The 23,956-nt window shown below is 38.1% G+C and overlaps 1 protein-coding gene across 7 annotated transcripts in view; it reads left to right on the forward strand.

Moving 5' to 3' along the window:
* Positions 1–23,956, forward strand: part of MAGI2 (membrane associated guanylate kinase, WW and PDZ domain containing 2) — a 749,564-nt gene that overhangs the window by 228,408 nt on the left and 497,200 nt on the right. For all 7 annotated transcript variants that reach the window (XM_062581410.1, XM_062581437.1, XM_062581429.1 and 4 more), the window contains exon 2: positions 511–627. In XM_062581410.1, coding sequence (XP_062437394.1) covers positions 511–627 — 117 coding nt within the window. The remainder of the gene's footprint in view (positions 1–510; positions 628–23,956) is intronic.

Genomic DNA, 23,956 nt, shown 5'->3' on the forward strand with positions numbered 1-23,956 from the left:
AAGTACAGCTGATAACTATTTTAGCTGTGTTTTATTCTGGTTACATTTGAAGTGAAAGCATTGCACATTTCAAAACAAGACATTCTGAACCAAGAATTTTGCATTCAATAAACTAGTTGGAAATTAGTACAAGGTCACAGGGAGTATAATACATAATCGTGTATTATATAGATTTATATGTATGTAGTTATATAATAGTGATAATTACTGTTATTATCAATTTGTGCAGAAAAATCTGACACCTCAGTATATAATCCTATATACATTTTTCTGAACTCTACCGATTTAGCCAGTCAGTTATCAGTTAACCTTTCTTAACCTGTAAAATAATTATCAATATTAAATAATATTATTCCAACTGCGTGCCTTAACTAGAAAGCTTTGCACTTTTGTCGTCTGAGAGATGACAGAAACATGAAGGAAAATGAGCCTCTGAGACTTTGCAAGTGAGTCATTGCTTCTGTCAAAGCAATATATTTTTAATGCTTTCATTTGTCTTTTACTTGACAGGAGGCATTGTTGATAAGGACCTTCGTCACTACCTCAATTTACGGTTCCAGAAAGGTTCGGTAGACCACGAGCTCCAGCAGATCATAAGAGACAATCTCTACCTCCGCACAGTGCCATGTGAGTAGGGTGGAGAAGAACAAACCTATTTTCTTAGAGGCAACAGACTGACCAAATTAATGTTGCTAAGGCCACTCACAAAGCATGAAGAGTTGTTCTGTAGATGAAGCAGTTTTCCCATAGACAGAGACTTGGTTCATGTCTTCCACATTATTGTTGAGGAACTAAACTTTCTAATTCTGAATTAATTCCTGAAACTGCGTGGTGTTTTTGAAGCTGTAGCTCTGATCAACTATGGATATAGAAAAGTAATCTTTTTTCTGCAATTCTGCAGAAAGACAAATTAAAAAAAAAAAAAAAAAAAAAAAAAAAAAGACAGTTTTCTGGGGTAGTTAAATTGATGTCCAAGAGAGGGAGTTTGATCTGCCTCAGAGTTCACACTATTCTCCTTTACCGAGTAACCCTGAGGCATTCAGAATGCAATAGGGCAACAGAGGAACCATGCCAGGAAGTTTTGTTGGTTGGGTGCAGGGGCCATTGCTGAGGATGTTTATATTCTCTTGCACATACATTTGTTCTCTTGTTGTCATATAAGTTGATCGTGTCTAGATACAAAACATTCCGAAACATCGAAAAGAGTTTTTGAGGATGTTGAAATTACGGTAGTCATGAAATCAAGCACACTAACATAAGCAATGTCAAAATATCAGGGCCATGCCTTTCAGAACAGCTCTGTTTTACTGACAGACAACAAATCATTCAAGATGTAATGAAATTCCATTATTCTTCCCTCATAAAATAATTGCTTGGTGGATGGTAAACGGAGCTTCTGGTTTTGGTGAAAAGAGTGCACCTTTGAACTTGCAGGCTTGACACTGGAATGATAGATAAAGGTATGCTGATATGGTAATAGGTGGATGTTTTTTGAAAGCTGTGCTGTTGTCATTGTTACTATACAATTTTTCTTTTCATTACACTAAGAATGGAGGTTTGAAGCACCAAAAAAGATGTTCAAACATTTCCCTCTTATTTTGGAAGCTGAAGGTAAATAAACATAATACTTTAATTTCAGAGTTACGTTTGTCCCTGATTAGCAATGAAGGTGAAATAAAATTAGAGGATGTTTATCCTGTATGTAGAAAATCAACAACATTATTTTAATGTGAGATTTATGAAGAATGAGGTTTGTGTGGAGGTGCTGAGAAACATTAGAGCTGAAGTGCAAGTGCAAGGAGAAGGATGTTTTGAGATTAAATCTAAGCTTAGTGGAGTACTTTCAGAAAGACCCAATTCTTAGGTTGTCTAGAGGGCTGTTTGCGTAGAAATATATTTATAATAACCCTATACACAGTTGTTAATACTGGCGACATAGATTAAAAAAAATTTTTTTTGAAGCAGCAGTGTCACAAGAAGCATGAAAAAATACCAGCTTGTGCTACGTATGTTCCCTAATGTTGACTTTCCTAGGGGTAAGAAAATCTACACGTAAGAGAAATTTCCAAAGTCAACTGATTCTTATGTGTTTAGGAAAGGCAGCAAGTCATCAAGACATGGAACCATTTCATGACCTAGGTGCACACATGTAGCAAATAGTGTGTGTGTGTCCAATGTGGACATGGTGTGACTCTAAGGTTTTTTTGAAATCAGAGGAATAAAATGTTCTTATTTTGGAAATGAAGTATGTTATTGACAGGAGCGAATTTATCATTCAAGAAGGAGCACTCAGCCACAAAGACCACAAGTCAGAACCTATAAGCACTTAAAATTACCTTTCACTTCTGCTGTGATTTATCCTTTTTACCCATCTTCTGTGTCTTCTTACACAGTTAGACTCTTGAGTCATTATTGTATTACATTTTTAGCAGCTTTAGCTAAATAAGAGCTAGGTTTTTGAAAATAGTTTAGTGACGTGGATGACAGCTGCTGAATTCCTAAGTAAGCAGGCGTTTTCTTGGATATAACGGAAGACTGTGTCCATACATGGTTTAGTGGTGGTGGAAAAAATAAAGCCTGAGTGGAATATTTTCTTCAACATTTTCGTGAAAATCCTGTGAAAACAGGCTTTCCAAAATGTGGGTATTTTAAAATAAAGAGATTAACAAATGCGGCAGGATTACACTTGATTTGCTAAAGCTTCTATATTCAACTAGAGAAAAAGTACAGCATCACACAGACTGCAAGCCAGATTTCCACTCCTTCCCCAAAGAGTCGTAATTAAGAGTAATCTTTTTCTGTACAGTTTTATTCTGTCTCCCGCATTCATGTTTAAGAGGGAAAATGTTCCTCGACTATTTCCTTATTTGCACATAACTAATTTTTAACTTAACTAATAGTGAGCTTACTTGTTACTACTTTAAGTAGTCATTTTTTTTTTTTTTTGGTATCTTTATGAAGACTAAGAGTAATGGTTAGCAGTACAAACAGTACAGAGGGCAGCTTGTGGGCACTAGGATGCAATAGCAGTATTTAGCCGACATACCACTGCCCACAAGTTCTCTTAGTAATTACTGTAGACTAACCACGTGCTTATTACAAACTGTGTGCAATGGTTACCAACGCAGCAACAGAAGCATTACATTTAGTCAAATTATTGTGCAAAAAAAAAATTCAGAGAAAGCCAACTGCAGGCAGCATTATTTCCAACAAAAGAATTGTAACCTGAAAAGGTCTGAAAAATAGGTGACAGCCTTTTCCCTTTACAAACACACCTACAATCTTTCCTCAGTTATAGAGATGTAATTGCACTGAAGCCAAGAGAACTTTTATAAGAAGGTCCTAGACCTTAAATTTTTATTCTTCTTTGCTTTTTGTTCAAACTGCTGGCACTGACCGTAGCAATGCAAGGGACACGACCGCTTGTTTCTCAGCACTCGTAGGCCTTCCTAGTCAGGCTGGACGTCTGCAAGGCAGGCTAAGCCACCTGCCTCTCACGTCTCGCTCAAATGAGTGAGTAGTCTCTGTGAAGCTAGGAAGCACAGGATCAAATCCATACCTGCTTTAAATCAGGATAAAGCACATGTAGTTAGAAGGCAGGATGTTCCAGGTGAGAATTTGAACTCTACATTACATTTTAGCCTGTGTACAGAAAGCGGTGGAAGGGCCAGCAGTGCATGAGATGTGGAAAATGGATGAACTCCACCCTCTGAAACTGTGGTCCATGTGGACAGGGTGAAGAAGACAATTTGAACTGTCTGTTTTTGTGTTCCTTGCATTTTTCTATCTTTAATATTGCAGTGCTGCTTTCTACCAAATTAGAAATGGCCATTTAACCTGCAGAGTCAAATGCTGCCTACCATAAGGGGTTGCAGTTCTCAGTACTGTACGAAATTGATTTTCACTGCGTTGTCAACAGGAATTACACGCATATATCCCAGGGCAGAACGTGCGACTGGATTTGCAAGGTTTTTGCAGAGATGCAGCAGTTAGTTAGCTCTGCCCCCAGAGCCGTGTGACAGCAATAATGATACTGATACACAAACAAGAAAATGAAGAAAATGTTCTGTTAATTTAAAGCTGAGTTAGAAAAGCAATAAAGCTTTCAGCAGCCAAGGACAGGAAACTGAAACCTTTTTTAAAGATACAGTACTGCAAATAATAGAAAAGAAAATGCACTCTTCAGGAGGAAGAACTGACGCTGGTCTTATGTCAGGGCACAGCTCTTATCTTAATGCAAGCAGGAGCTTCAGGTGTAGGAAATCCAAAAGTAATACAGATAAGAAGCATGTTCAGGAACTCAGAGGAAAGCAAGAACGATAAAAGGTGGTTCTGGAGGAGAGAAATGTTCACAGGTCCCCCTGTTCAAAAGACCTGACTGAAGATTGGGCCGTGCATTTTCATCTCCTCTTTGTGTTGTATGGCTTTTCAGCATATTTTTCGTACCTTATGTTTATTCATAAGTTAGGAGCAGTGAACACTGAGGAGCACTGACCATTTTGGTATGCTACAGTACAGAAAAATACCTATGGTAAGAAGTGATGCTTGCTAAACATGTTAAACACAGATAAGCAGTATCAGACACTCTCCCTTTCTGTCCAGGTCCAGGGATCTGGAGAAAAGCCTGGAAACATGTCTGACACTGTAAATGCTCTAGACAGACAACAATTTAGTCATGCTGCACCTTGTGCTTGATAATGCTGTCAGCAAACTGCAGTTGCCCCATGGGTAGCAGCTTTCCCGTACTCCTTGCTGCAAGAAAGGATGGCTTTAACTCAGTGTCATCACAAGAAGAAAGCTTTATGGAGACTACGTGATAGGAAGGCAGTTTTGGTAGTGACAGCAGTGGCCATGCTCTCTCCTCTGGTGTGTCCTTCCAAGCAGTTGCAAATTCCCCGTCTGTAAGAGCTTGCAGAGTAGCAGAGCTCTGACTGAGAGTCGAGTCTGTACGTTTCCCTCCCAGACAGGGAATATGAAACGAGAGTGGAAGACATTCTGATTAGCAGTACCGCGAAAAGCCAAACATTGGCCAGCTTATTCGTAGAAGTAGAAATCATCTATTAATTTGAAGCAAATCCTCTTGATATCCTCTGGGATATAACCTCAGGTAGGTAATGGTAATTGGGGTTGCTCGAGTGAACGACTCTCTCCCACTGCACTGATTCTCACCAGTGGAGGATGCAGCCCAGAAGCTGGGCCATGTGTCAGAAGAGATAGTGTAAATAATAAAAAAGGGCAATGCTGCTGGGAAGAACTTTCCTTCCTAGTGTTTGTGTTTGGGAAAACAGTAATGATGAAAGAATGGAGAGAACAGGGGGTCCGGTGCAGGCTTACTGGATCCTTAGGTGCAGGATACTGAAGTGCTGCTGTTAACCCAGAAGTCTTGGAGGAAGGACGGTTTATTTAAGACATTTGTCTGAAAAACAGGAAAAAAAGGCTCAGTTTGTTATTCAGCCACATGCTGTTTCTGAGAGATCACAGGCAAGTAATACAGCCATTTTGTGTTGCAGTTTCCCACCTATGAAACAGTGATAATAATTCCTTCCTTGCCCAGTTTGCCTGTTGGCACTATGATTGCTCAAAATTAGGTGGATAGGTAGCACGTTGAATGACAAATTCGGAACCTATGACCACTTAGTATTACCTTTCCTTTCTGCTGTGATTCCTTCTTTTTGATCCATCTTCTGTTACTTGCTTCTCTGCTTGGGTCATTAGTGTATTACATTTTGAGCAAATTTTACTAAATAAGTGCCAGATTTCAAAAATGATTTTGTTCTATTCTACTATGTTCTAGCTAAAACTATGTATATTTAACTTACATGCTGCAGTATTTTCTATGTATTGTTGAAATGTTACAAGTTACAAAATGCTTCAGTCTAGTCCTCTTCACAGAAGAGAAAATATATGCAGTGAAATGTTTGTTTTGGCCAGAATTGCTTTTGTTTGCCTTAAACATACTGCCATTAACTTTTTTTTTTTTTTTTTTTTTTTTTTTTTTTTGCGAAACTGAACTCAGTAAAATGCTTTTCTACTTGGAGCAGAAAGCACTTCAAGATGTGTGAGGGCACTCAGCCTCGGGGGAACTCATTCCACAGTTTCAGCTCTGGAGAAAGCTGTCTCCAGACCAGTCAGGGTGGTTCCTTCTGGTAGAATTATTCCCTCTGAATTATATTAGAAGATCTTATTCATTCATAGTCTTCATCACAAGTACCAATGAGAAGAAGTAAGGAACGTCTGGCTATATGTATACTGTAGTATTAGGAGGCTTTTTTCCCCCTGGTTGTGATTAGCATAGAAAATTAATTTGTATTACTTTTATTACCTATTAGTATTTCTAGGAAGGGGAATAACAGTAAAGAGTAATATTGAAGGAAGTCCTAATTACATACCAGGGTACCCATCTGAATTTTCTAACTTTAAGGCTAAGAGAAGGAAGCAGTGGCATAAGTCAAGTGGTCAAATAAAATATATTGCATGAGGATATACCCAACACAGAAACTGTGTGTTTAGATACACTGTTCTGAATAAGAATGGGAAATACATTTGGCTAATCTATATTTTGATAAACATTTAGGCTTTAAAAATTGGTTTTTAAAATAATTCTAGAGAAATATACCTCCAAAAGTATTCATAGGGGAATATGTGAAATAGGCTTGCCAATAGTTTAATTTACTTTTCTTATAAGTTTGTTCAGTGTCGAAAGTGTCTTTGAGGAGTGAAAAATCAGTGCACAGCTCTGTTCTTAAAATAAACAAATTACAAAGGCCAGGTATTGGCAGTTAAACGATCTGCCAGTTTGACGTCATGTGGAACTATTCTTAGGATAACCTATGCTTCGCGTACCATACTGCCAAGAAATGCCCGCATCACTGAAAATAACAGTACCTAATTTTAATGAGTACTTTATTCTTTCAGACAAGTGCTAGTTATTGCTTAGACTTGACTTTGATGGCTCAGAACGGGGCAATGCAGAGCTCTAGGGAAATATTCTTGCTGTTTTCTACCTAATAGAGCACACTTCCATGGTATATTTAAGTAGAGTCATTGGCAAGTGTATTCAGACTTTGCTTTATTTCAGGCAAAATTAAAACAAAACAATTAATTTAGTGAGATAAGGGCCTCACTGTGCTATAAGCAGTGCAGTCATTAGTACCAGATGAGGAGGAGGAGGTCACTGCTTCGAAAAACTGAGAGACTAAATAGAAGAGAAAAGGAAGGCTGGTAAATGAACCCGTAGTGCAGACTGTATCTGAATTGACTTGCATGAAGTAGGGGGGTGGTTCAGCTGGTGCTGGTGGATCTTTTTTTCTTTTCCACTGCTACGTGTAGTATGATAATCTTAATTACCTTCTGGGAAAACACACACATGCTGACCTGTTTCTTTAAAGATACCGAGAATGTCAGGTTGTAGGAAATTGGTTTGTGCAACCTTGTATAATCACATTCCATGTGATTTTATGGAATTTGTGTGTTGTGTTTCAGAACAGAGTGGTGAAAGGGAACGACCAGCAGTGCTGCCGCTCAGTCACCGGGCACAACGTGCTGCTCAGGCTCCGGCTGTGTTCGGGCTGCGGGTACTGCGTTGCGGTCAGTTTGAAGTGGTAGATAAAAAAAAATCAAACAAATAAACAAATACTATTTTTAAAAAAATTTATCAAAGTGAATTAAGATTTTACCTTAATTAAGAAATAGGGTAAAGAGATGCCAAAACTATGTCTACGAATAGCAAAGAGGTTGACTGAAAATACTGTACTGCTTGTTGTTCATGGAGGATAAAACACATATCATTCCTATTGCCTTTTCTTAAGAATTTCCCAGCTCTGCATATTGAAGGCATCTATTCTCAGTTACTCAGTCATTAATCTATCTGTGTTAAATATCATCTTAAAATCGTAGGTATCCGAAGAAAACAAATACTGTTCAAGAAGAAGGGATGTGGAACATTTCTGATGTAGTGTAAGTGTAGCATAATGTGAGTATAGATACAATGAAATAAATAAGAGTATGTACGTACCATCTGTGATACTACTGCTTGAATATCCCGTAAAGGATGACATGAAGACATTTGGACATTTGCACTGACTCTGCAGTTACAATAGCCCAGATGATCTCTGCCAGCCAGAAAGCTGATATGACACCAGTGATGTCACGCGAGGTTTTTATATTCATTTTAATGAAAGCAGGAACAAGTTCTGAAATTGCAAAACCTCACCTTTCTTAGGCAGTTTTCCTACACAGGCATTATCATGCATCTTTCTTAAGTGATGATAACCAGCATGTCATTTAAAGACTAGTGTGTTTAGCAAGCAACTTAGCTTGCTAATCATATCTGTATAAGTATCTGTATGTAATATAACATGTGCCTGATGCCAAACCAGAAGTTTGGTGACAAAATTTGTGTTGATTGTCCCAAAGAATCAATCAATTTTTAGTTTAACTTTAAGAAGGCATTCTAATCTTGCAAAATGAGTTCTCTAATTCACATGATACCGAAGGGATAAAGGATAGTGACAGTTTTAAAGGAATTTTGATGATAGCACTAATCTTATTGATTACTAGAGAACTAGAGCAAAACACTGAGGGGCAATAGCATAAATCTGATAAAATACTTTGTTCCTGCTGCAGAAGATCAGCAAATAATAAAAGAGGCCACAATTAAGTTATTTGCAAATACAAGTCATAGCTCCTGACTTGCCTAAAGCAGCTTGAAGTCTGGCTATTCTGGAGATTATATCTGCAATGACAGAAGGCATTTCCAGCCTGAAGATTTCCCAAGTCCTGTTGACCTTTTCCCTGAAATAACAGAACTGTCTTTGAAACTGTGAGAATTACGATTAGCAAAAGTTGCAGCATTATTGAACATAATTCTGTGATTTCTAAATCAATTTCACTATGTACTATGTGATCTTTTTTTAATCCCTTTGATTTTAAAAGACTTAAAAATATATCTATCTCTAGATACATTTGGTTTATGTTTTCACATTACCATCTGCAGTAAAAACAAGTTAAAATAATATTTTTTTCAAAGGGAAGCTTAGGTTCTTTATGTCAAGGCAGAAGCAAGTACTAGATTTTGCAAGTCTTGTGATAAAGCATGGTTAATACTGTTCATCTGGGAATGTTAGAAGTGCTTGAACTGAAGTTGCCTCAGAAGTCCTTCATTTTGGAACTTGTTCTTTCCTTGGATCACCTAAATCTAGATTTGTTATCTTTCTTAATATAATTAAAAGCCATTATTTCATCTTCTCTGTCTTCTCTAAGTCTATAGAAGATAACTGTTAGAGGCATTGAGTAGGCCTTACTTTAAGTGGTGATTTTCATCTGAAAAACAGCTGAGCAGTAAACACAGACCACCAGCAGTTGCCTTTAAAAATTCAGAACAATAACAGCAAGAGAAAAAAATCAGAGTTGTGTAAAAGGATCAATACTCAGAACTGAATGCCTACATTAAGCTACTAAATCCCTATCTGCATAATTGAATAAAAAAGCCCAGTATAGATTTTGGCAAGGTTTGCTTCTTCTGTTTTTCTCTTCTGCGGCTTTTGTCTATAATCACAACAACACAAAATTGTAGAAGTGAGGATGGGCTTCCTCATGATGGATCATTTGGTATTGAGCAGTTTATGTGAACCATTAAGCTTTTGACCCAATTCAGTTTCACCAAATAGCCGGTTTGTTCACATATGTCTCTCTGAAACATATCCACAGTTCAGTAGCCTACTCACAGGTCCTAGGTTGTTTATCCTTTGCTGTAATCTCACACCCCACCTTTAAGAAGATCATGTCTACATTCCAGAAATGAGATTTTATAACTGACACTACTTTAAAAATGCCAACGTCTGAGATTTTTGTCATATCCTCACCTTTAGAGAACAAATTATTCCTTATGTTTTAGGGACTTGTGAAAAAAGAAGGAATTTCAGACTCTTCGTATATGCAGGCTGAAGTCAATAGACTAATGCCCCCACTGGCATCATGTTTTAGATACAAACGTGACCAGGGTGGAATAAAACCTTTTAAGGAGGAAATAGACACTCAAGTCTGAAGAGATGCTTTTTAGCATCTGAAGAGTGAATAAAGTTTTGGTCTCACCAGTGTGAGCGAGGATAATTTATGATTACTAGTGGAAAGCTTTTTTCCGCAAGCCTTTTCCTTTCATCTCCCTTTATCCTGCGGGTACTACTGGCCTGTTTATGTCCCATGGTAGTTTGTCACAGCTTCAGATTTCTCCAGGTTTTGATTCCACCCAACACACTTTTGTTTTTCCAATCTGTTACTGCTGTTAATACATCAACCTCTTGACTACCTAGTCTGTTATGAATTACTCAAATCATTCTGTCATTTATTTCAGTGATTCTGAATAGGGAGATATTTGTACTATTGAAATGGCAAAAATATATTTTGGTAAAAAAATGCAGAACTTCAGAGACTGTATTTCAAATGCAAGCAGCAATCTGGATTTAAACACAGAGCAGTGCTATAGCTTTAGCTTTAAAGCGCTCATCTTGAATTTTTAAAGGGTGGTATGGACATAAAATCATAAAAGGTTTTAGAAAAAATATGCTTTACAATTAGAGATTTTTAGTATTACATTTTTCAGTGAATTACAGGTCATTAAAAGACCACTAAAATACATGAAATCATGAATAATTCTCAGCACTTAGAAATTCTGTTTACTTCTGTCGTAGTGGAAGGTTATCAGCATTGCCTACATTTGCTGACTGGGTTTACATTGCTGGTATAGCAACTCTCTTCCCTTCATCCATTCAGATACCAAGTGTAGGGAAGAGCGAGGCTACTGCTTTTTCTATGTATGGATGAAAAAGCTCCTTAAATCTCTGTATAGCCCAGCTTGGGACAAAGTCCCTCCATCTGCCATGGCCGTGCAGCTTCTTCTGGTTGCCCTGTGCACCGCTCAGTTGCAGCTGATAAGGCTCTTCTGGCCACATAGTTTGTTTCAATTTTTGAAGTCTAAATAGAAACAATTTATTTGAGAAAGGTGGCAAAATCAGTCCATGTGTATGAGCACAGGGTATTTAAAGCATTGTAGACAGACTTAAATTCTTCCAGTTATTTTATGGCTTTTGCAAAGAATTAATCTTGTACTAATTGGAATGTGCTTGGTTACACCAGGTCTGTGGAGTGCACATGTTTTATCATTCCTCATTAAACCCATGTACCTAAATATTGCCAACATCAGTACCTAATCATTAGTATTTTTTGTTACGAATAGCTTTGTATGATTTAAGAAGTGTAAAGCATTTGTATGCTAATTTCATCTCACAGTTTTGTCTAATCAGAAATACTGATGTTAGAATGGTATGGCTTACAATTACACTGTTCAGATAAAAATGAAAATGTATAAATGGTTTTCCAAAAAGGTGTATTTGAGGTAAGGGCAACAAAGAGAATCTTTAGTTAAGGAAGATGATGTGAACACGCTGTTGAAACCGGGGAAGTGCTGGAGTAAACTAAAAATAGATTGACAGCATTAAAATTCTTTAATGGTGTTTGAGTTGGCACATCAAATTTGATTAGTGGCCAACACAACCAGAATACCACTGTGAAGAAGCTGGTAGTATTGTTGCAGCTAAAAAAACCATCTTGTTAGCGTAGACTGCTTACGCTGCCAAGTTTTCATGTGTCTGAAGGGAATGAAATGGGATATAGCTGTCATATGTCTAAAATTGTCATAGGTGCCTAGCCGTCATTCTTATTCATACTTAAGTTACTTTATATGTAATGTAAAGAACCTCAGGGTTGGGTTCACAGAAGGACACTGGTAGATTTAAGGAGAAATTTGGTTCTTTCCTGGAACTGTGGTCATCAAAATCCCTACTGGATTTTGATCCCACGTAACTTTATAGAGAAAGAAAATTTGTAATTGCTAAAGTTTTCCGCAATAGAAGTTATTGTGCACTTAAAACATTGGTCTGAACATTCACACAAATTTCTTATCTCATGTCAGGACTGAATCTGTAAAGCGAAATGCTCAGGTCCCCTCAGGGACCATACAAAGCATAGCAGAAATCATGGATTTTGTTTGAGAACAGAGCTAGTGCAGAGAAGAAAGAAACACTCCGTGTCATTGACTCCGTATTACCAAACCCTAGTTGTCTCCATGCTCAGCAAGATGGTTGGTTGGTATTTGCATCCAAGCCTCCATCCACTGGGCAGGGAGAGGAAGCTTGTGACTTCAGGCCATAGACAGGATGGAGAAGGTGGCTAACACCAAATAAAATGCTGACTTAAGAGAGCTCTGTAGTCCATACCATACCATACATTACTTCCCAACTATACTTGGAATTTTATATCCTCTAGATATTCTAGTACAGCTGCCTTCTAAAGCATAGGATAAAAATCAGGTCAGTTTTATATTTCTCTCTCTTTTCTTTGTTTCTTTCTAAGTGTGGTGAGGAGATGGTGGAAGGTACAGCTGAGTAGTAAGTCATTTGTGGTTCCATTCAAAGAATATTTGAAATAATCATAGAATCGTAGAATCATAGAATCGGTAAGGTTAGAAGGAACCTCTGGAGATCATCTAGTCTAACACCCCTGCTCAGCAGGGTCACCTAGAGCATGTTAGACAGGGTTGCATCCAGGTGGACCTTGAAGATCTCCAGAGAAGGAGACTCCACAACCTCTCTGGGCAACCTGTGCCAGGGCTCTGTCACTCTCACAGTGAAGAAATTCCCCCTCACGTTCAGGCAGAACTTCCTGCGCTTCAATTTCTGTCCATTACCTCTTGTCCTGTCACAAGGGACAACTGAAAAGAGTTTGTCCTCGTCCCCTTGACACCCTCCCTTCAGGTACTTGTACACATTGATCAGATCCCCCCTCAGTCTTCTCTTCCCCAGGCTGAAGAGGCCCAGCTCTCGCAGCCGTTCCTTGTAGGGCAGATGCTCCAGCCCTCTGATCATCTTCGTAGCCCTACGCTGGACTCTCTCCAGTAGTTTCATGTCTCTCTTGTCCTAGGGAGCCCAGAACTGGACACAGGACTCGAGATGAGGCCTCCCCAGGGCTGAGTAGAGGGGCAGGATCACCTCCCTCGACCTGCTGGCAACAGTCTTCCTAATGCATCTCAGGAGACCACTGGCTTTCTTGGCCGCAAGGGCACATTTCTGGCTCATGGTCAATTTGTCATCCAGCAGCACTCCCAGGTCCTTCTCTGCAGAGCTGCTCTCCAGCAGGTCAGCCCCCACCTTGTACTGGTGCATGGGGTTATTTTTCCCTAGGTGCAGGACCCTGCACTTGCCCTTTTTGAACCTCAGGAGGAACCCTCTCCACCCAACTCTCCAGCCTGTCCAGGTCTCTCTGAATGGCAGCACAGCCATATATAGTTGCCTGGGTCCTCCTTCTTGCTCTTTTTGAAGACCGGAGTGACATAATGGAAAGTTTTTCATTGATTACCAAAAACTATAGAGCATATTTTTACTTTGCATTATATAGAATGAGATTTGGCTATAACATATATTCTTTTAATCTTTATTTTATCTTTCTGCATTCTTCAAAGATATTGATGAGTTTCTACAGTGCTTCAAAGCTTGCCATGGGTGCAGCAGTCACTTTTATCTACAGTTCAAGTGCATTTGTACTTGCATCATGATTTGTGCACTAATTTTCTACCATTTAAATACACAGTTAAAATGTTACTGACTCAGGAGCATGGCAGTTAGAGCCACAAACAATTTAGTAATCCAGATTTTTAGGCCTGTGTTAGAATAGTTGTCATCCTGATTTTGTACTTTTGTACTCTCAGGCTCTGGCCTGAGATCTTTACTTACGTGAATACGGCAATAGAGGGGCAGCCCTCATACCAGTGAAGGCCTAATCTGTGAGCTCAGTGGACCACTTCATGTGCCCGTGGGCTTGGCCAAAGTACCAGGCTGCAGCCAGAGGAGGCACACAGTCTGCCCAGGGTTTGCACATGTCTGGTACGTGGAGCTGATGTCACTGAAATAATCTGCAGCGCTTCAAAAGGGGGCAGACAGTGCTGGGATGGAAAGCAGAGGTGACAAATGGGAGGTTTGTGTCTTCTGCATCTTGTTCTTGCTAAGTAGGAAAAGACTATCAGGTGATTTGGGTGAGAACTAGATCACATTTAGTACACTTCAATCAACATTAAGGATCAGGTCTAGTGTGGATTATATCATGTAGTGTATAAACTCATTTTTTATTCCACTTTTGAAATGTCTGTGCTGCCTTTGCTCCTAAGGAAATCTATTCCAATAAATTTTGAATATTCCAATCAAAGGGACTTGTATTCCTGCATCTATTTTAAAGACAGCACATAGCTTACATAATTTTCAGGAATCACAATGAGATTTTTTTCTAGCACCTAGAATAGAGCCTTGAATTTCAGGGAAAATTCTTTCTTTCAGCATCTTTATAAAAAAACTTCTCTAGAGAGCTTTTAATTACTCCTGTTCTTTCCTGTCGTTATCATCAATTTGCATCTCCCAACTCTGATATGTCTTGTAGGATTTTTTTAGAGATATTTACTTTTTGCACTCTTCAGAATCAGATGTAAGATTATTCAGCAGAGCTGCTCATTCCAAAATGGAGAAAAAAAGTGGAAGATAAGTAAGGATATCTGAGCAGTGATCGTGTTTCTGTTAGCCTCTATTTGTTTCAGGAAGTATTTGAAGTCCGTGAGGCACTCTGTTTCCCAGAGGTCTTTTTGTCTGTTAAGTTGAGAAAATATCCAAGCTGTATGCTTTAAAGAGTTTATTTCTATTAAGTAATTCCTATTTTACTGAAAATTTTTTAAAACTTCATAAAAATCAGTAAAGTCTAAAAAAGAGAGAAAGCTTTTGCAAGATGCAATTATTCTGTCTCTCTTTGTCCCCCTTTTATTAAATGTGGAAGACTCGAGCAACAATAATAAACATAAGAAAATGTTAGTTCATGTAGAATCTTCCATTACCATCATAAAGAGAATTCTGAATAAAGATTAAAGGCTTGGGTTTTTTTAAAAAAAAGGGAGGGGGTTACAGATTTTTGTTCTCTCTTCTACAAAGAGAGGCTTCTCTTAAGAGAAAAGGAGTGTAAAGAAAAATAAAAAAGATGAAGCAGAAGGGTCTGTTATAAAAGCCTCCCTTTTCTTTGCTTCTTGGGCTTAGTATTTTCCACCCACCAGAGATGCAGTGGTCTGAAATACAGACTTGTCGTGGGTGAAACTGAAGTGCAGCTTTGTCCTTTTCCCTGTAGCTCAGTACAGACCTTGGCAGTGACACCATCATCTTCCAACTAGGGCTTCATGCAGTGGACAGTGCATACAGATACCAGCACTTCCACAGCACTATGGCATTGAGGTATCTTCTCTTACTAACTTTAGATTAAAATAATAATGACTTTAAAATTTAATGATTACCTGAAATGCTAGAACTATATAATATTTTGTACTGAAGGAACATTACTGAGTTGTCTTTCAAGCTCATGCATAAAGTTCAGTAAAAAGATGTGTTAAGCATTCATGCATAGTGCATCTCTCTTTTATTTTTAAAGAGAGTTTGGTTTTAAAAACCAAAAATCCTTAACAATTCATTAGTCATTGCAACCTTCTGATAGTATTTTTCACTAAGTTTGAAAACATGGACAAGGTTGCTAAGTACATGCGTTTAAGCGCATCATAGACAGAGGCCAGATGCTGCTACTCTTGAGTAGCAGAAGTATTCCTGACTTCAGCAAGAGCTACCTGCGGCTCACAGTGATGCAGTCTTCCTCAGGACACATGGCCCTGGATCATGGACGTGGACCTGAGTCCACATTCCTGGACTATAGAATGAGATAAGGTAACTGGTCTTTTCTTCCACTTTTGAAACATCTACATTCATAGCTGGTTACTAAAGATTTCTCAAAAGTTAAATTTTAAGATAGTAATTATGATTTTAGAGAGATAGTAAGTGCTGAGCAAGAAATGTACCTCTTGTCATGTGACCTAGCATAAGGACATCCTGAGTCTCAGGGTACATGTAAAGGATTAGACTACAAGACAGTAATCTCCGAAGCCATTTGGATGGAACATGTGGATAATATCTGAAGTTAAATTCTTATATGATTCTGTGATTCATTGAAATTTTTCTAAAAATATCCTTTTTTTTTTAATAATCAGAAAATAGATCCTTGTATTAGATTGAAGGCCACCTTAAATTCAGGGTATACAGTAAGTGCATTCAAAAGAAAAGACAGGAATTTTTGTGTTTCATTTCATGAAGCCTGGATTACTATTTCTTCCTCTGCTCCATGAATATTTTGAGATGGAGGAGGAACAGTGCCACCTTAACATGGCATTGAAAAAAAAAAGAATAAATTGCTTGAGTGGTGATTGCAACCTACCAGGCATGAACATAAGCAAGTTCATTAGGAAGAGGAGAGGTACCATCGTAACTTGGAGTGCAGTTTTTACTACTCGAGTAAAATATTGTTGTGAACTTTCATTGAACTGATGTGGGAATTAATTTAGTTCTCAATGTTCCTGGTTGAATTTTGTTAAATTACTGTGTGCTTTAACTTTCTGTGTCTTGTAAAATAATATATCACTTCCCTGGAGTATACAGTGATGTTTATAGCAGCTTAATTTTCTTTCATTATTTAATTCCCTGTAGCACCTATAAAAGGTGTGGTCTACACAACACTAACAATCCTTCAAAGTTAAAGCTTCCACAGATCGATGTCATCAGGTCCATTAAACCCAAAGCACAAAGCACTTCATGGTGCTAGCCAGAAGGATTAATAAAAATAAAAGAGTTATGCAGAAGTAAGAAAACCCTGAGTAATTACAGAAGTTAGACTATTGGCCTGATTATTCCAGAAGTCAGGTGGATAAATAGCTGTATTTCCAAGGTTTTTCTGAGGTACCTGTCATGGTGTTGTATATAAGGAGCCTAGCACATCAGTTGAGCTTGTGTACCAGGCTCATATATGAGGCTGTGCCATGGCACGATGTTGTGTTGTTTCAGTCTCCCTTTTATTCTCTTGCAGGTACATGGTCTGTGCTTGAAAATGTCTGTTTTTCCTCACTGAGTGAGGGTACCTCACTATAGGTGTTAAATTCACGCTTAAAGAAACTGCATCTAACTTAGTGCTGTAATAATCAGAAGCAAGAGAGAAGGGGAAATTTCTAGGGGAAGGAGGAACAGATTACTCTATTTTGATTCAGACCATGTGCGTATGGCATTGTGCAGAGCTGCCCTGTTCCCAGTGAGAGTTGTGTACTGTCCCTTTTCAGATAGCACTGCATAGGGCTGCAGCACGTGGCAGACTTGCAGAGAAATAAATGTGTGTCTCCATACAGTACTCCATACGCTGCTGTAGTCTCCCTAAAAACCCCACGTCCCTTGAACACCCTAAAAGGTGACCTTTGAAGATGCTCACATGGGGTGTATCAGGACCTTAAAGGGCAATTTAGTTGGCCAATATGGGGAGGTCAGCAGCAGTGAATAGACAAAAATGGTCCTGTAGACTGGAGGGAAATGATTTCTTTCCCCTCATTTCCATACATAAAAACACATGACATAGTTAAACGTTCCATAGGCTTTGTCTCTACTACTCCATAAATCTCACACAGAACTGCACTTTCAAGCTTATTTTCCAGTGACACATGCTGCCAAGTCTGTGATGAGAAAACTGATTCTGAATGATATAGCCCAATTTTCACTTCTAGGAGCTGAAAAATATCACATCATCTTGGCAGATATTATTCTGCAGCTATTATGTCAGTGCAATTGTAGTATTTTTTAACTATATCTGTAGCACACTTGTAAGATTTTTGTTTTGTTCTATGTAGGATAATTTAAAAGATGGGGAGTCAGAGTTCGGGTTATATTCTCACTGTCCTTGGTTAGACTCATGATTCTGGCCAGCTCTCATATTAACCCTGAGACATATATTGCTCATCCTTGTGTGTCCTTAAGAAGCTTGAGAAGTGGAAAAAAGCCACAATCCTGCAGCATAGGAAGGGCCAGCAGAAGAAGGAGAATTCAGCTCCACGTTCCCATAGGTCTCCAGCTGCTCAAGTGAGTTCTGGAATACTGTAAGGAAGAGATGAGTACACGCTGTCAGTGAGTGCACACTGACTGCATGGGTTCACCCAGCAAGACCAGGTGTAAATGTGCATAACTTGTGTGGTCATTCGCTGCATGTGGCAGGAGCACCAAGAGCACTCTGCTGAGAGTTTGAGCTCGTTTGCTTTCCATGCAGGCTGAGGATTTGGCTCTCTGCATTTCATTATCCGTGACTATACTAGTGCTGCAGTAATCTTGTTAGTCGGAGGTAATGTATGCCACTGCACATTGTTCATACGGAACACTTGAAAGATGAGTTAGGAATCTGCAAGCTGTTTCAGATGAGCAACACCATAAAAGTAAATATAATTATTGCTAGAGTGGTTTGGTCATTTGGGGAAACAGTCTATTTTGCATGAATACAAAGAAAAGGGACTGGCAACTGAATAAACATCACTTTTTAACATCTTAATTTTGTTTTCATTTTCATCTATTCTTTCTTTTCCTCCTTTGTTATATTATTAAAATGAAAATTCAATGCAGGAGAGCTAAAGCATTACAATTTTGTTTCTTATCAAAAAGTGGAATTTCCTGTTTAGCCACTGATATTTGGATGCATGTAAATGATGCATTGATGAATGTGGATGCCTGCAGTTACCGCAGCTCATACAGCAGAGGAGCACATTGCCCCATGGAGCGTACCTGCGAAGGGGTCCGTTCAGCCTTAGTACTTGTACTCACAAGGACTGTGGTGGAACGGGGGACATAGAAGATTTCAAAAGCTATACTTGAATTTTTTAATTGCTAAATTAGGTCTGCAGCTAGAACTATTTTCATCCTCTTTTAGAACTTATTCTATATACAGAATTTTAAGTTTGTAGTATAACTGTTGCCTTTATTCTAAATAGATACCAAAAACTAATTCTCAGCTCTTGTCAATCAGTATAATTTCATTACTGCTGGGGAGTTTAGAAAATTAACACTGTCTCAGACGTAACCTTATAATTATAGCCAGGAAACATCAAGTCCCATTTCCAAATGAATATTGAGTACTACCAGTTTTCTTGATTTTACTGATAAAGATTGGCACAAATCATCTTTTATCATTGTTCAGCTAAATTTGTTACTGAAATAGCTAATTAAATTAGTAATTTTGAAGCATTTTTCTGTAGAGACTTGCAAATTGTTTTATTCTCCAGAATTACAAAAGAAAGAAGGTAAAACTTTAATCAAAAAATTATAGAAGGTTGCCACTGTGAAAAGCAACATCTTTAATGTTGTCTTTAAATACTATTTTATTATTATCAGTTATATAGTGAACAAAACAAGCTCAAATTAAGAACACTTTTCATTTCTTTTTATATTTTTTGAATTAATTTGCTTTTGCAGGTTAGTTTTATAACACAGAACCTTTGTCATAATTGCTGCCTGTGTAGGGATGCCTTTTCCAAGATCATTTTTATAGTTTTATCACTTCCCACTTTTTTTTTTTTTTTTTTTTTTTTTTTTTTTTTTAAGAATCTTACCTCTGGAAATGATGTGCTGTGGTAGCTTAAACATTATAAAAAATAGCTTGCCTGAATGGAGCTGTAGTTGGGGATCTACTTACTCTTCCCTTTATAAAATTGGTGCAGGAATGTCCCTCACTGCTATACCCAGATGCACCAATGTCAGTTAAAAACAGGTGAAAAACTGTAATTCTGTATTTTCTCATTTTCATAAATGCTGCTTTGATTGGGACTATTATTTGCCACCTGCATTGCAGAGGCAGAGTAATAAGACCATAGGCTAGGACTGTTCACATAGAAAAAAGATATTTATTTCCTTGAAAGAAAGAACAGTATGTATAGAATGGAAAAAGTAAATTTTTGTGACAGGATGAGGAAGATCAAGACCATTTTTTGCTATCATTCTCCTGAAGAAATCAGTGATAAACCAAGAGGTTTTGAGGAGCAAATGTAAGTCGTAAGATTCAGTTCCTTTAGTGCTGAGTTTTTAGACTAGATACGACTTTTGTAGAAAAGGATTTTCACCACAGCACAGGGAAGGTCAAAAAAAAATCAGTTGTGAGTGAGCTGTGACAACAGTTTGGTGCGGATCTAGTAAGGGACGGAGACTGGAGGAAAAAAGCATGAAATAATAGAGAGTTGGCAGTGATGAGATGACTGGAGAGGAGCTTCAACCACTGTGATTTGACCTCCCGCTAGGAAGTCAAAAGTCATGTAAACAGCAATTTGGTCAGCAGAAAGGTTGAATTATTCTTCTAAGGTGAAAAAGGACATGACAGATGATAGAAAATATTGTGAAATATTACAGCATGGATGTTGCAGTGAGCAAGATGAACATGACAGAGCATGAAGCGCAGAAGGAGAATGGGAGTGGCAATCCAAGAGGTGGCTTGTGGAGATGGCCTTCCGCTCAGCTGTAAATGACAGCAGCAAGTGGACAGCGGGAGGAGGGAAGAGGCCGTGGAAAGATCAGAAGAGTAGGGCAGATGAGGGGCAAAGAGTTCAAAACAGAAAGAGCAGAGAAGGTGACAGACATCTGCCGCCTAGACCAGTCCAGGGCAAGGATTATGAGAAAATTAGAAGCCTTGAGAGACGGCGGCTGCCCAAACGGTGCCCGACACATGCAGGTATGTTGACAGGTGCTGATAGACATGAGCTTCCTCTGGAAAGGTTGGCTCGATGCGCTAGTTTGGGAAGGTACAGCATTAGCATAACCCTTGGCCAGAAGTAGTGTGCTCCTCCTCAGCTGGTGTGTTGGGTATGGTCTCCTGTTGACACTGCTGCACAGATTCCTGCCCAAGCTGCAGATTCCGTGTCCACTTGGCTATTCGGTGTGACAGCTAGGAATGAGAGGGAGATGAGAGGAGGTTATGGGGCCGTGCAGTCGTTGATTCAGAGTTCAGAGGTGGAAACTGGATGGATGGAGGGAGTGAACGGGAGGTTCTAGTTGACAAGCAAAAAAAGAAAAAGAGGTTGCAATTTTTACAAAACTAATGGCAATCCTGTATAGAAAATACTGAGTGATCGTATTGTTCAAGATTGCATTATTTTAGAAGTCCAGAGGGGGGTGAATTAAAATAGCCTTTAAACTATGACATCTTCTAATTTTTGAGTGCTATAGTTTGCAAGTGTAATAATACTCTTCAGTCATAACTTACAGAGCATAGAGGAGGAAAAAACAATATCGCAACATTTTTATGACCAAAAAGAAATTTGTATTTGTATCTTGCTTTGTTCCTGTTTTTACTTCTGACAGCAAATATTATTCTCCTAAATGGTACTCTGGAAAAAAGTAGTTTTCAAACTTGTTTTAATGTGGAGTAACTACAACTCTCAGCAGATGTGAACAATGAAAAAAAATTATAAGTAGAAATCCAGTATTGTTTAAAATATTAAAATCATAATTTTACTCAGCCCTATCTGAGAGGCTTTCTGCACATTGCTTTTTTTTTTTTCTCTGATATTTTAGGTTTTGTCTGGTCACTCTGATATTGTTGGAAGAAAGGACAGTAATAAAAGGAGACACTGGGGATTAGAAATACAAGTCTACAGTGATTCAGAAAAGAAAAATAAGGAAAGATTCTGAAAAAGTAAAGCTTCAGTTGCTTAGAGCATATCTAGCCCTGAGGTCATAAAACCAAGATTATATTGTTTATTTACAGTAGCTGGTATAACGTGAGCGAATTAGTTTATGAACTTTGTGCCAAGTGCATGTTCATATATTGGCTGGGTAAACCCTTTTTAGAAAAATCCAGTGGAGTAAAGGAAAAAAGCAGTAATTATTATTTTCCACTATCAATTACAGTAAATTCTGCTTTATTTATCTTAAACATTTCTCCATGATTTCTTGTAAAATAGGAAGCATTTCATCCATTTAAATGTGTTGTGAGTGCAGAGGAAGCTCAGAAATACATTGCAGTGATATCCTGTTTAAAATGAGATAAGTTTTTGTCTAAATGAGAACATGAACTGAGCTGTTAAGGAGTTTTCTCAGCTCAGCCATATTACTTCAGTCTTCTTTACCAAGAAACTTCCATGGTGTCTCTTGCTAGGAGAAGCACTTATGTATGAAATGGTTCAATGTGCCTCTCCGAAGGAATCAGGAGTGACTCCACAGACTGCATGTGGGAATAAGTGGGAACTTTGAACATATTTCACCTAAATATACATGTTAACTGATGCCCCTTCATTTGTGAGAACTGGTGATGACAAGACAAGTTAAGAAAAAAAAATTGCATAGTGAGATGGTAGAAGGAATTTGTTGGGGACTGATATATAGATTCTTGACTGAAAAAAGGAGAAAAAGTTTTGGAAAAAAAGTGAGCGTGCGTAAATGTCCAAATTAGTTTTTTTAGAATTTGGAAGCAGGTATTGAATACAATTTGTTTTGAATTAAGGTAGGCTGATAGGTAGGGTCAATGGTTACTAAGACACAGACTGAGTGAAAACAAAATAATAAAAGGTAGAGCCAGAGGTAATTTTTAGCAAGGTTTCAAACACAAAAAAAAAGGAGATGGGGAAAGATCTTGACTGTCATGTGTTGTGTCTGGAGAAGTGAAATGTCTCTGACAGTCTTACACCCACTTCACAGACGTGACTGGAGAGGCCTATAAGAACTGACAAGGTAAGTCCCTGGCGAAGGGAAGGCGGGAGGAACTGGGCGTACAGGCAAGCTCCCCTGGCGTGCAGTCGGGAGGGAGACTGAGGAGCCTTCACAGACCATCATAGTGTGATGACCAAATGCTTGTAGTAAAGGACAAACTTGCACACTGCTCTTACGGAGGAAAAAATCTCTGACTGACTTATTTTATCTTGGGAGATCTAAGGCTTTCTGGCACGGCTGAATATTCCCCATAAATTCAGCACTGAATCTTATTTATTACTCTGCGTTCACCTTTGATCTTACTATATTTCTCTTACTATATTCTATTTTTCTTCCTTGCATTCATATTAGCATTAGAGTAGAACAAAAAAAAAAGAGTATACATATGAATAGTTTCTTATTAATTCTTAAGGACTTTGTGCAACAAATGCAGAATTTTTGGTCACACCTTCACAAGTGACAGTTATGAGCTGGAGAAGTTCCTGTTAGTGACATGTCAGAATACCCAACAGAAGTATGTTTTCAAAAAGGGATTTTTTAATCTCAGAATATCTCCTATCATGCCAAAGGCATGCAAATAAATGGATAGTGAAATGATTCTTATTTAAACGTTTTGGAGCAAAAAAAACCCCAATAAGTAACCATAAATCTGAATATTTCTGTTATTTACAAGATGCAAACATCAATATTCCTTGCAAGAAAGATGGTTAAAAACATGAGCAGACTGAGATTTGATGAGCTCAAATGCCAAAGATGAAATATGAACTTGGATCATGTTTCACAGGGTTTTATGCTGGATCCAGCCCCATGGGCTACAAGAGATAAAAGTTGAGTTGTAGTTAGAAGTTATTTGGGGAGACAAATGTATTTGCTTTATTAGAAGACATCTCTTGCTTCCTGTGTGATCCTGAGAAGATCACATATGCTTCAGATTCATTTTATTCATATATAAGAAGTAGAAATAATAGTATTCATAGACTTCATGTGAAGGTAGATTAATGAAGATTCATAACAAACTTTCATATGATCAAATGTAATGCTAAGCGTAAGATCTTATCAAATTAGATAAACTTAATTAGTATTGTCAAAATCAAACATTTTTTTAAAAAAAAGACTGAAACCAGAAAAAAAAGAATCCTGAGGTGTAATTCAAATAATCACAATCACATATTACTGCAAGCAGCTTTTATAGGTTTTATTTTCACTTTCTGCTCACAAAAATTCCTCTATATTTATTTGAGTATAAGTCACAATACATACTTTAATCCCAGAGTGCTTTTAGTTGAGCCATGAATATTGTAAGACTTCATAAAACTGTGTTAGATTCTACAGGGCTAGGA

The sequence above is a fragment of the Rhea pennata genome, chromosome 1, assembly GCF_028389875.1.
Source record: "Rhea pennata isolate bPtePen1 chromosome 1, bPtePen1.pri, whole genome shotgun sequence".
Lineage (NCBI taxonomy): Eukaryota > Metazoa > Chordata > Aves > Rheiformes > Rheidae > Rhea > Rhea pennata.